At 40.0% G+C, this 14,096-nt stretch overlaps 1 protein-coding gene across 5 annotated transcripts in view; it reads right to left on the bottom strand.

The window, feature by feature from the left end:
* LOC106870860 (dnaJ homolog subfamily C member 13) overlaps nt 1-14,096 on the bottom strand; it is a 95,699-nt gene that overhangs the window by 56,223 nt on the left and 25,380 nt on the right. For all 5 annotated transcript variants that reach the window (XM_089341581.1, XM_089341585.1, XM_089341586.1 and 2 more), the window contains exons 2-10: nt 6,869-6,942; nt 6,032-6,107; nt 4,928-5,077; nt 4,316-4,357; nt 3,106-3,252; nt 2,618-2,671; nt 2,084-2,226; nt 1,299-1,458; nt 494-585 (exon numbers count right to left, since the gene is read on the bottom strand). In XM_089341581.1, coding sequence (XP_089197707.1) covers nt 494-585; nt 1,299-1,458; nt 2,084-2,226; nt 2,618-2,671; nt 3,106-3,252; nt 4,316-4,357; nt 4,928-5,077; nt 6,032-6,107; nt 6,869-6,936 — 932 coding nt within the window. In that variant the 5' untranslated portion in view covers nt 6,937-6,942. The remainder of the gene's footprint in view (nt 1-493; nt 586-1,298; nt 1,459-2,083; nt 2,227-2,617; nt 2,672-3,105; nt 3,253-4,315; nt 4,358-4,927; nt 5,078-6,031; nt 6,108-6,868; nt 6,943-14,096) is intronic.

Here is a 14,096-nt window from a genome sequence, read left to right as displayed (position 1 = left end):
ATGATGCATGACACTTTCCCCAGTGTGCAACATAAGGTTTCTCCCAATGCACAACATGAGGCAGCTTCAAATATGCTACATGTGGTGACTCCCATTACAGTACATGTAACAACCGCTTGCCTGAGCAGCACATAACTCCAAATTCACGTGGGCAACCCCAAATGTGCTACATACATGCCGGCTACTCCTGATGTGCTACATGAGACTGTCCCCCGATGCACCCCAAGAAGCAGCTCTAAATTTGCTACATGTGGCAATTCCCAATACACTACATGTGACAACTCCATGCTTGAGCTGCTTTTGATATAGCTCCAAACGCACAACAAACAACAGCTCAATGTTTGTGTACCATTCTGTTTTATTTACACTCTCCTCCACAGAAATATTATTCCACAAATAGAAAAGATTTGCTGAAAGGCAAGAAAAAGCCTTTTAACAACCAACAATCATTAAAGAAAACAAAACTAAAATCTCAAGTGTTTATTATCCTTACCTATCGGTTGATTGGTATGTCCTCACATCACCTTTCACGTGTTCAACACTAAATTTCTGAGGGTTCTCATTATAACGGATTATAGCAAATATCTAAAGAACACAAGGAAACAAAATGAACATTACACAAAAATGGAAATTTGTTTGTTGTTTGTTTTGAGAGTTTTTTTTTTTTTTTGGTGAAGGTAAAATGGTGGAGGGGAACAAGAACTGTACTTGGAGCAAAGGGCAATGGTAAATCAGATTTAATCCTTTCGTAACTATGTTTCTAACCAAAATACACCCCTTCTGTGTTTCAATTGAATTCTAAAATAATCATGAATTTAGACTAGTTTCATAAAACAACTCATCCATAGTAAAACGTTTTAGAGAATCAAATTAGAAGAAAATGGGAAAAAAAAAAATCTCCAAAATTTCAGTGCTCAGATATGTTCAATAATAGCAAACAGCATAACTCAATTGTTTACACAGTAAACTAAACCCACAACTACAAAGGGGCTCATCCGCAACTACAAAGCCATCATTTATTTTTATCTTTAAATTATTTATTTATTTATTTATTTTTTGTTAAAAGTATTCCTTTCAACTGTCTACAAACACAACCAAGCTGAAATAATTAATGCATCTTTACAGGAGTGAATAAAAAATTTTCAAATTTGAGGGGATGGGCCCTCATATATGGATTCTAATGGCGCAGGGGCCCACTTGCTAGTGGGGAAACTGACAACCTGGCCAGTCCACCACTGCCTGTGCATGACACACTAGAAGCAAAGTGAATTGATAAAAGAGACCAGTTGTGTACTTACATCACAGAGAGGCTTGCACGTGACTACATTGTATGTGGCTGGATCACGTTCAACCAAACAGTTTTCAGTAAGACACAGGGTTCGTCGAACACAATCAGTGTGGCGGGGCGAGATTTTCTGGACTATAAATTCTGAGTAGGAAGTTAAACATTCATCCGAACTGACAAAAGAACAAAAAAACAAACAAACAAAACAAATTGAGGAAGAAAGAAAAAGAAAAAAAAAAAACAGTAGAAATATTCGACTTGCAAAGTTATTAATCATTGACAAACACAGACACACAAACATATATATATATATATATATATATATATATATATATACAATGGGCTTCTTTTAGTTTCCATCTACCAAATCCACTCACAAGGCTTTGGTCGGCCCGAGGCTATAGCAGAAGACACTTGCCCAAGGTGCCACGCAGTGGGACTGAACCCGGAACCATGTGGTTGGTAAGCAAGATACTTGCCACACAGCCACTCCTGCGCCTATATGTTGAATAAAAACATAACTGATCATCCTGTGTTTTCTTTTACCCAAAACCAAAAATTTTTTAGCACCTCTCAGTTGACACACACGCTTCTTTCAGTTTCCATCTACCAAATTCACTCACAAAGCCTTAGTTGGTCCAAGCCTATAGAAGACAGTAGGGCAAGATGCCACACAGTGGGACTGAAACCAAAACTGTGTGGTTACAAAGCAAACTTCTTACCCTTACAACCATACCTCAGTTATAATAATAGTAATAATAATAACAATAATAATAATAATAAAGTTTACAAACTCACCTGAAATTACCAAATTTGTGGGAAAGAAACTGGTCAAATGTAATGGGATCTTTTCTATATTTTACAGAAATTCCAATATTGTTCGCCGCCGACTCTGTTATACTCTTGATCAGCTGTTCTTTCTGGTCCAGCACAAACAGATGCTGAAATCATCATCATGACAACAATTATAAATAAAACACACCACATGAAATATTGATGCTGAAATAGGATTTTGTAATTTCCTAACAGAGTATTAGAATTAGTAATTAAAATTTCAATGAAAAATAAATCTTTAAAAGATGGTCCAAAGTCCTGTTTGAAATTCAGACCATCTTTTGAAGATAAATTTCCTTTTGTGTCTTCAGTGTGACATGAGCTCATTTCTTTTATATAGGATGTATGTGTGTAAGTATGTGGTATGTTTGCATGGTACATAGGAGACAGGTTCAAGAACCATTTATGCATGATAGTACACAGTCTACTATTTCCCATTTTATATTTGCAATTACATTGTTTTCTTTGAACAGAAAGACTAATGGAAACATGACTTACCAATCGACTGTTGCCTCCGTATATCACAGCCACACCTCCTGGGTAATCAGACACCTAATAAAGAGAGACAGAGCGCTCATTAATTACAGTGAAATGTAACAATGTCTTAAATTAGATATTCACATGCATACATACGTAAAGATTCACATATACACAAGCATACATGTACACACACACACACACACATATATATGTATCTATACATATATTGTTTCGAAACAGCTGTAAAGAAAATACTGATACTGAGCTGTATTAGTCCTTGTCACCTCCACATCCCCTGAACAAAATCAGTGGCATGGAGAAAGGAAACATACAGCACGGGAAGCTGATGGTCCTCCATACAAAATAACCTATCTATATCTCTTTCCTGGATAGGAACTTTCCTGTTGTCAACTCCGAATGATGGAAGCTTGAGAGAGAGAGAGAGAGAGAGAGAGAGAGTGTGTGTGTGTGGTTAAGAATAGAGAAGAGTCCAAAATCAAACTCACCATAGTTAAACCTTCCATGTCTTTGTAATCATATGAAGTTAAGACTTTGTTTGTTACTGGATCGACTTGATCCAGTGATGAGGGATTGACCTCAAGGATCACAGTGACACGAGTTTCTGACCAGTGATATTTGAAGGCATTGAATCGCTGAAAGAAAGAAAAAAAAAAAAAAACTTAAAAACAGGCACAGAGAGAAAGAGAGAGAGACAGACAGACACACTGAAACATACAGGCACACACACAGGCCAGAGGATAGATGAAATTGCTTTGACTCAATATAGTGACTCCTCGAATATAAAAGGGAAGAATACCATAGCGCCAACAGTCCAAATTGAACTCTAAGGTCAGTCAAATGTGTCACCTTGTTTAATGCTTGTGCCTCCACAAACTCCATGGTGGCCTTTAGCAGATTTCACTGTCACCATCGTTTGAAACAACAACAGTCTTGTCCATGCTTTGCCTGTTGATACCTCAAACTGGACATCAGACACATCAACTTGACCAATCCAGGAGATACTGACCTGCATAAGTCATGATGATGATGATGATCTTTAGCTCAGGGTCAGCCATGATCAAGCAGACATATGATTTAATGTGTTCCAACCATGACTAACCAATCATCTTAGAGGGATCTCAGATCACATTATCCACTGTCCCTTTCCTTCTGGCTTTAAGACTTTGAGATTTCAGGTTAATTTAGCTTCTATTTCTAACAGTCCAGTGACCACATAAAGCAGTGGTTTTCAACCAGGGTCTACATGGCCCTTGCGGGGTGTGGTCCACATAGGATTTTGTTGTTAAAATTTATCTGCAATAAATTGGTTATAATTCCACAATACACAAAATATTCTAACAATTTCTTTAATCATCATCATCATCATTGTTTAACATCCACTTTCCATGCTGGCATGGATTGACAGGACTTGGCCAGGCAGATGACTGCACCAGACTTCCCCGTCTGTTTTGGCATGGTTTTTACGGCTGGATGCCCTTCCTAACACCAACCATCCCGCAGAATGGACAGAGTGCGTTTTATGTGACACCAGCATGATGATGATGATAGATGATGTTAAAGTAAGAAATAAATGGTTAGAAATGAACAGATTTAGCTGCTCTACAGCAAGAAACTTGTTCAGTTCTAGCTGTTTCTGTCATGTATAGATGCAACAATTATTTAAAAAAAAATATGTAGCTTTTTTAATTGTCTTACCTTGACATTGGTGTTCTGTTCAGCAAATAGTTTTCGGAAACGCTGGGAAAGAAAATAAATCAACAATAAGTAGAGAATAACCAAAGTAGTTCTATGAATTATATAACTGGCCATCAAATGGTCCCTGGAAACAAACAGACTGGCTAAAAGGGACAGAGACTAGGAACTGGTAACAGGCTGACTACAGGAGACATACAAGCTGTCCATGGGAGACAGATGAGCTGGCCACAGGAGACAGATGTGGCCAGTTTAAATACTAAAGGATTAAAAAAGAATATTTAACATAAAACCCAAGACATGTGGAATGTGGTGACTGCTTAGTCCCAAGCCAGCCTCTACTGAGCAGATCTAGGATCGAAGACACTCCAGCCACAACCATCCCATCAAGAAAATGCACCATTGATTTTACCACCCAATATGTTCTTCGTTAAGATGGTGTGTAATTTGAGGAAGATTTAGATCTAGCTGCTGTTTCTAGCAGCTCAACCAAGCACGCAAAGATTATTTTACTGCTTTATCTTACCTATAGTTACAAGGAAATATGGAAATAGAAGCTGAAAGAACCAGGAACGAAAAGAACACAAAAAATAGAAGATTTACGGTTTAACTTACCAATGCCTCCGTCAAAAGGTCTGGTCGATGGTCTGTTGAGAACCTCATTGTCTCTATTTTACGCTGACTCTTGCGCATTGTAATGGAGAATTCATTGTTGGTGGGTGCCTTACTATTTGGCACAATACTAATAAATTCACTATAGGGCCACTGGAAAATAAGAGAGAGCAGAAAGGAAATGTTAATACTTATGTATTACATACATATTTGCATAACATTAACATAGGCGCAGGAGTGGCTGTGTGGTTAAGTAGCTTGCTTACCAACCACATGATTCCTGGTTCAATCCCACTGCTGGGTGGCTGGGATTAGAAAGGGCATCCAGGTGTAAAAACTGTGTCGATACAGACACAGAAGTCTGGTTTGGGCTCCTGTCAAACCGTCTAACCCATGCCAGCGGATGTTAAACGATGATGATGATTGCAGGGTACTTGTGAGAGTTCAGATCTGGCTGGTTTGAACATAAAACAGGGCCAGATATGGCCAGTATCAATGCTAAAAGGTTTAACATTGGGACAAAGTCAAGAATTCTTTGGGGTAAAGAAGAGGCTTATGCCTGACTAACCTTTCTTCCCATTCATTTAACTGGTATTTATATTCTAGTCCGTGTTCGTACATCTAGCGGTTAGGGTGTCACAAGACCAAGGTTTCAATTCCCAGATTGGGCAGTGCATTGTATTCTTAAGCAAAACACTTCATTTCATACAGTTACACGATCACCTCTACATCTGACAAGTGGCACACCATGCACCGGTTCAGGGAACATCAATTCGTTGGAGGGAGTGAGCTTGTGTAGAGCACAATCATTTGTGCCTCTAGAAAACTAATCCCCCATGCAGGCTGTTCCGTAATTTCTTGCGGAACCCCAATTTGTTGTTAACCAAATAATATTCCTGTCTGTAGCTGACTGCTTCTTAGAACAGCAAAGATATTCACTGACATTCTAGTGTCGTCTACTCTAAGATAACTTAAAAAAGAAAATCCCATTTGTTGTTAACCAAATAATATTCCTGTTTGTAGCTGACTGCTTCTTAGGACAACAAAGATATTCGCTGACATTCTAGTGTCGTCTATTCTAAGATAACTTAAAAAGGAAAATCTTACCCGATTGGTGATCTCCAATGTGTTGAGGTTATAAGTTGTAATGCCATGGGTACCAACAGAAAAAATGCGCTTATATCTGTAAAAGACAAATAAATTCCATGTATAAAACAATAATAATAGCAATAACAATCATAATGGCTTCAAATTCTGGCTCAAGGCCAGCAATTACAGGTGGGAGGGGGAGGGATAAGTCGATTACATCAACCCACATACTCAAACTGGTACTTATTCTATCAACCCCAAAAGGATGAAAGAAAGGTAAAGTCGATCATGTAGCGGGATTTGAACTCAGAACATAAGGAGCTGCAAGAAATGCTGTGAAGCATTTTGACCAGTATGCTCATCGTTTTGCCAGCTCACTGCTTTAATAATAATAATAATAATAATAATGATCTGATCTGGCAAAGTTTCTACAGCTGGATGCCCTACCTGGACGATTTGACTAAGGACTGGTGAAACCAGATGGCTACACCAGGCTCCAATCTGATTTGGCAGAGTTTCTATGGTAACAAAAAAGGAAGAGTTAACCCATATATACCCCTGGTTGCATTTTCACAATGCAAAACCTGCTCCAACTTGTTTGGACATGAACTCACCAAAAAGCATCTGATGGAGCACACAAAATGTCCAGTAGGTAGCCGACACCGATAGCTGACAGTTGCATGTTGTCCCTCTCTTCCACATTGCGAAGGCTTACCATAACGTTTAATCTAAATACAGTGAAATTTTAAGACTTCGTTTTTTTATGGGCATACATGGGTTAATTGGCACAAGTAGTTTTGAGTGAAATCTGTTCGATAAATACATTCTAGAGTACCAATATGATAGCATACTTACTTTCCTTTCCAAGAATGTTTTGTGATGAAATAACAAGCTATGTCTATGTTGTCTTTGATGGAATCCATGCTGTCCTGCAAGTAGAAAAGAAAGGAAGATAAAGATGATTGCTGCAACAACGCAACCTGTGTATGTCTTGATAAATTAATGGGGAACTATGTGGTTACTTGACATGCTAATAATGGCAGCCAAGAAAGAAATAGAACAAAATCTCCTTCAAATCACATCTACTAGGTTAAAAAAGGGAAGCGTATCACACTAGAAGATCCATCCATCCATTTTCTCTGCCCACCATTCTTGGAGTGTCTTTAGGAGTAAAATCCTCCATAGTGTCCTATTAGAAGCAACCCTCACTACCTTTTCTGGTTGGATTGTCATGTTTAACCAACTGAGACTATGGATATTTTCAAAAAAAATTTTTCTCAGAAAAAGCTTCCCACCATCATTTTTCAAAGACCATAATGAAAAAAAAAATTGGAAAAAAATTTGTCAAAATGGAGAAAATCCAACTTATGTTAAGTGTCCTGATCCAAAATGCCACCATTTACAGCCATTTTTAATAGTCCATCCAAATTTTACTGAAATGGTGTTCATGTCCCAAAATTTCAGGATTTATTTAGCTTTATACTTGCTACAAATATGATGAAACTCAAGTCCCTATGGCTAGTAATTTTGGATTTAGGTAGGCCTGAAAACAGACAAATTCACTGTTTGTTACACGTAACAAAACAGGTTTTACATAAACATTTCAAAAATTACCAAAAAATACGTTTCCTTTCCAAGAACCTAAAAAAAAAAAAAAAAAAAAAAAAGGCAACAGCTACATCATGGTCACTATTAGTGTAATCTGAAGATGATTATCACCTCAGTTTCAAAGATATGACATCACAAATATGGCTAATTATTCACTTCAGTCAATTAGGCAAGATTTCAACCCATTTACTGGCCATTCAAATTGTCATATTTCCTAAAATATTCATCCAAATTTCACAAATGAGGTATAAAAACATTTCTCTTTTTTTGGATGTTTGCCAAGAAAAAGCACAGTCGAAATTACATTTAAGTACTTCGAAAAATTCATAGTGATACCTACTTAGAGCATACACAGGCATACATATCAGCCAACAGTGTTTATATTTACACATATACATGAGTGTGTAGATGTCTGAGCATATGTGTGTGTGTATTCTATTTTTTTTTAATGTTTCAGTTATTTGATTGTAGCCATGCTGGAGCACAATCTTAAATGGTTTTAGTTGAAATCAACCCCAGGACTTTTCCTTTGTTAACCTATACTTATTTTATCGGTTTCTTTTGCTGACCTGCTAAGTTACAGGGACGTAAACACACCAACATTGGTTGTCAAGCAATGGTGGGAGTGGCAAACAGACACAAAGACACACACACACACATATATAAATATATACATACACACATATATATATATATATATATATATATATATATATACATACATATATACATACATATATATATATATATATACATACATATATATATATATATATACATACATATATATATATATATATATACATACATATATATATATATATATATACATACATATATATATATATATATATACATACATATATATATATATATATATACATACATATATATATATATATATATACATACATATATAAGTGTTGATTTCTCAGCCCAAGAATTACAGCGTGATGTGCTGCTTGACTGGTCCCCCCTCTCCCTCTCTCTCTCTCTCTCTCTCTCTTTATATATATATATGATGATGATGATGATGATCTTTTCTCCCGCCATGCCTCTGTCTACCCCTCCATCCTCTCTCTCCCCCTTCGTAGTTTTTCCTTTAAGGTCTTCAGGTTCTGGCTATATATAAATGAGAAACCCATTCTAAATTATCTAGCTGACGTACTACGACGAAATACCCAAGATGCAGATAAGATAGAGATTTTTATTTATTTACGGCCTCAAACATCTCAATACCTTGCGCTTTCTTGTTTCTCTCCATGAAATTCAATTGAATTCAGTTGTCTTAAATTCATGCTTATTCATTTTCTAAGCTTCCTAAATTCATGCTACGTTATATTCTAATCACCCAGAATTCATTGCTCTTTTAAAAAATTACGATTTATGCATTGTTGTCTCTCAAATATTTAAAATCTACAATTAAGAGCCCTCTCTACTCTGCGCTTTCTTGTTTCTCTCCATGAAATTCAATTGAATTCAGTTGTCTTAAATTCATGCTTATTCATTTTCTAAGCTTCCTAAATTCATGCTACGTTATATTCTAATCACCCAGAATTCATTGCTCTTTTAAAAAATTACGATTTATGCATTGTTGTCTCTCAAATATTTAAAATCTACAATTAAGAGCCCTCTCTACTCTGCGCTTTCTTGTTTCTCTCCATGAAATTCAATTGAATTCAGTTGTCTTAAATTCATGCTTATTCATTTTCTAAGCTTCCTAAATTCATGCTACGTTATATTCTAATCACCCAGAATTCATTGCTCTTTTAAAAAAATTACGATTTATGCATTGTTGTCTCTCAAATATTTAAAATCTACAATTAAGAGCCCTCTCTACTCGCTGGCGGTAACCCGCCCTCCCACCCCCTCCACCGGAAGTTCATTCGTCTGTCATCCCTCTGTCATCCCACCCCCTCCACCGGAAGTTTCATTCCTCTGTCATCCCACCCCCTCCACCGGAAGTTCATTCCTCTGCCATCCCACCCCCTCCACCGGAAGTTCATTCCTCTGTCATCCCACCCCCTCCACCGGAAGTTCATTCCTCTGCCATCCCACCCCCTCCACCGGAAGTTCATTCCTCTGTCATCCCACCCCCTCCACCGGAAGTTCATTCCTCTGTCATCCCACCCCCTCCACCGGAAGTTCATTCCTCTGTCATCCCACCCCCTCCACCGGAAGTTCATTCCTCTGCCATCCCACCCCCTCCACCGGAAGTTCATTTCTCTGTCATCCCGCCCCCTCCACCGGAAGTTCATTCCTCTGTCATCCCACCCCTCCACCGGAAGTTCATTCCTCTGTCATCCCACCCCCTCCACCGGAAGTTCATTCCTCTGTCATCCCACCCCTCCACCGGAAGTTCATTCCTCTGTCATCCCACCCCCTCCACCGGAAGTTCATTCCTCTGTCATCCCACCCCCTCCACCGGAAGTTCATTCCTCTGTCATCCCGCCCCCTCCACCGGAAGTTCATCCCTTTGTCATCCTGTCAACCTCGGCTGTCTCCCGGAACCCATCTAGTGGCCTTGGCCATCCTCTCCCCTACCTTTGGGTAGCGCATTAAGGTTGAGAAATGTTTGCAGGTTGTAGGTAATGTTTTGCTTATGAATTCTTCCAATTGCAAGTTTTCTTTTCAGGTACACGACACTGCTTTTCCTCTTCCCAGGCTACAGGCCCACACCCCCAACACCCATACTGTTAGGATTGGCACTCTCAACGTCGGCACGCTGAAAGGTAGATCTGGTGAAATTGTTGAGATGCTTGAACGGAGATGCGTAGATATGTGCTGCATCCAGGAAGTAAGATGGAGAGGAGGTTCTGCAAGGTTCCTCACAGGCAAAGAACACAGGTACAAGATTTTCTGGGCAGGGAACACTGACGGGGTCGGGGGCGTAAGAATACTTCTAGCGGAGAAATGGGTGGATAAGGTAATCGAGGTCGTTAGAGTAAGTGACAGAGTACTTAAGATCAGACTAGTGCTTCATCATAGATTAGCTACTGTCATCTCAGCCTATGCACCTCAACCTGGGCTACCAGATGGTCTGAAAGACCAATTCTATGACACCCTCTTGCAAACTACCTCGTCGACGAGTGACAGGGACCTTCTCTTTGTGGCTGGAGACTTCAACGGTCATGTCGGACGTCGTGCTGGGGGCTTCCATGGCATACATGGAGGCTATGGCTTCGGTTCCCGCAACGAGGAGGGAACCAGACTGCTGGAGTTCTGTGATGCAACCAATCTTATGGTCTGCAATACCAACTTCAGGAAACCTGCCAGTCACCTAGTCACCTACCGCTCCGGCAGACACTCTAGCCAAATCGACTACATCCTCGCCAGAAATAGGGAAAGAGGGCGGCTTATAAATGCCAAAACCTACCCTGGCGAAGAATGTACCCCACAACATAGATTAGTAGTTAGCGACTTTGGGATCAAGGCAAAATGGGTGCCCAGAATTAGACAGGCTTGGAGAAGAAGGGTGTGGAAGCTTAAAGACCCTGCAAACGGACAGAGACTTAGAGACAAGTTACTTGAAGCATTTAACGAAATAGAAGGGGATATAGCATCATACAACGTGGAAGACAATTGGAGATTTCTGCGGGACAACCTGTTGAAAGCCACCGACCAGATTTGTGGGTGGTGTAAGGTCCCCTCCCAACCCAGAGTAACGTGGTGGTGGAACAAGGAGGTAGACAGGGCTATTAGACAAAAGAAACAAGCTTGGAAGGACTGGAAGAACCGGTGGTAGCAGGGAATTGTACCAATGTGCCAGAAGGGAGGCTAGGCGACAGGTTTATTTAGCCAGAGGGGAAGCAGATAAGGAAAGATTTGCCAATGTTCTGCGCCGTGAGGACCAAAGACTCGAGGTATTTCGGGTTGCAAGACAGTGTAGGAGAGAGAATAGTGATGTTGTAGGAGAGAAATGTGTTCGCATGGATGATGGTACGCTTGCATTAAATGAGGATGCAAAGAAAGAGGTCTGGAGATGCCACTACGATAGATTGCTTAATAAAGAGAATGAATGGGAGAAAGAGAGCCTGCCTTATGTCGACCCAATAGAGGGACCAGCTATCCGAGTTGATAGTACCAGGGTAGATAAAGCAATTAAGAGTATGAAGACCGGGAAAGCCCCCGGCCCCATCAGGAATCACTGCAGAGATGCTCAAAATATCTGGCAGTGTTGGCTATAGCCTAGTCACCCGTATTACGAACCAGGTGATACACGAAGGAGTCATACCCTATGACTGGTGTAGCAGCATCATAGTCAACTGCTACAAAGGTAAAGGGGACGCTTTAGATACAAATAATTACAGAGGCATCAAGCTGTTAGATCAGGTTATGAAAGTTACAGAGAGGGTCATAGCCCAACTAATTAGGGAGCGAATCAATTTAGATGAGATGCAGTTTGGGTTCGTGCCAGGTAAAAGCACTACTGATGCCTTATTTCTAGTGAGACAGTTGCAAGAGAAATACCTAGCCAAGGATAAACCTCTGTACCTGGCTTTCGTTGACATGGAGAAAGCCTTTGACAGGGTCCCCCGATCCCTTATCTGGTGGTCAATGAGGAAACTTGGGATAGAAGAATGGCTAGTGAGAGCTGTGCGAGCCATGTACAGAGATGCGGCCAGTAAGGTGAGGGTTGGAAATGAGTACAGCAATGAATTCCGGGTAGAGGTAGGGGGTCCACCAAGGTTCCGTCCTCAGCCCCCTATTATTTACCATAGTCCTCCAGGCAATCACAGAGGAGTTCAAGACAGGTTGCCCCTGGGAGCTCCTCTATGCTGATGACCTTGCCCTAATTGCGGAGTCACTATCAGAACTAGAGGAGAAGTTTCAGGTGTGGAAGCAAGGTCTAGAATTGAAGGGCCTTAGAGTCAACCTAGCTAAAACCAAAATCCTAATAAGTAGGAAGGTAGATAAAACACAAACCCCTTCAGGTAGATGGCCCTGCTCAGTATGTAGAAAAGGAGTAGGTAGTAACTCTATAAGATGTACCCGGTGCAAGCTATGGACACATAAGAGGTGCAGCAACATCAAAGGCAGGTTAACTAGCAAGTTAGTTTTTGTTTGTGGCAGATGTTCAGGTGCAATAAAGACTGCAAACAAACAGGAAACAACTTCTATCTGATTCCAGGGTGAAAAACTAGAGGTAGTCGATAGCTTCCGCTATCTGGGCGACCAAGTTAGTAGTGGGGGTGGGTGCGCTGAAAGTGTAGCTGCTAGAATAAGAATAGCCTGGGCAAAGTTTAGAGAGCTCTTACCCCTGCTGGCGACAAAGGGACTCTCACTCAGAGTAAAAGGCAGACTGTATGACGCATGCGTACGAACAACCATGCTACATGGCAGTGAAACATGGGCTGTAACTGCTGAGGACATACGTAAGCTCGCAAGGAATGAAGCCAGTATGCTCCGTTGGATGTGTAATGTCAATGTGAATACCCGTCAGAGTGTAAGTATCTTGAGAGAAAAGCTGAACATTAGAAGCATCAGTTGTGGCGTGCAAGAGAGACGATTGCGCTGGTATGGACATGTGGTGAGAATGGAGGAGGATAGCTGCGTGAAAAAGTGCCACACCCTAACAGTTGAGGGAACCCGTGGAAGAGGTAGGCCCAGGAAGACCTGGGCTGAGGTGGTGAGGCAAGACCTTCGTACATTGGGCCTCACCGAGGCGATGACTACGGACCGAGACCTTTGGAAATGGGCTGTGCGTGAGAAGACCCGGCAAGCCAAGTAAGATCGTTGCCAGTGCCCCTGGACTGGTTCTTGTGCGGGTGGCACATGAGATGCACCATTTTGAGCGTGGCCGTTGCCAGTACCCGCCTGACTGGCTCCTGTAGGATTTTCGAGCGAGATCGTTGCCAGTGCCCCTGGACTGGCTTGTGCGGGTGGCACATAAAAGACACCATTTCGAGCGTGGCCGTTTTCGTGCGGGTGACACGTAAAAGCACCCACTACACTCTCTGAGTGGTTGGCGTTAGGAAGGGCATCCAGCTGTAGAAACTCTGCCAAATCAGACTGGAGCCTGGTGTTGCCATCCGGTTTCACCAGTCCTCAGTCAAATCGTCCAACCCATGCTAGCATGGAAAGCGGACGTTAAACGATGATGATGATGATGATGATATATATATATATATACATATATATATATATATATATATATATACATACATATATATATATATAATACATACATATATATATATATATATACATACATATATATATATATATATATACATACATATATATATATATATATATATATACATACATACATATATATATATATATATACATACATACATATATATATATATATATATATACATACATATATATATATATATATACATACATATATATATATACATACATATATATATATATATATATACATACATATATATATATATATACATACATATATATATATATATATATATACATATATATATATATATATATACATACTATATAT

This window comes from Octopus bimaculoides, chromosome 25 (genome assembly GCF_046866305.1).
Source record: "Octopus bimaculoides isolate indiv1 chromosome 25, ASM4686630v1, whole genome shotgun sequence".
NCBI classification, from domain to species: Eukaryota; Metazoa; Mollusca; class Cephalopoda; order Octopoda; family Octopodidae; genus Octopus; species Octopus bimaculoides.
The sequence above is the reverse complement of the archived record's forward strand: the minus strand, read 5'-3'. Positions and strand labels throughout refer to the sequence as shown.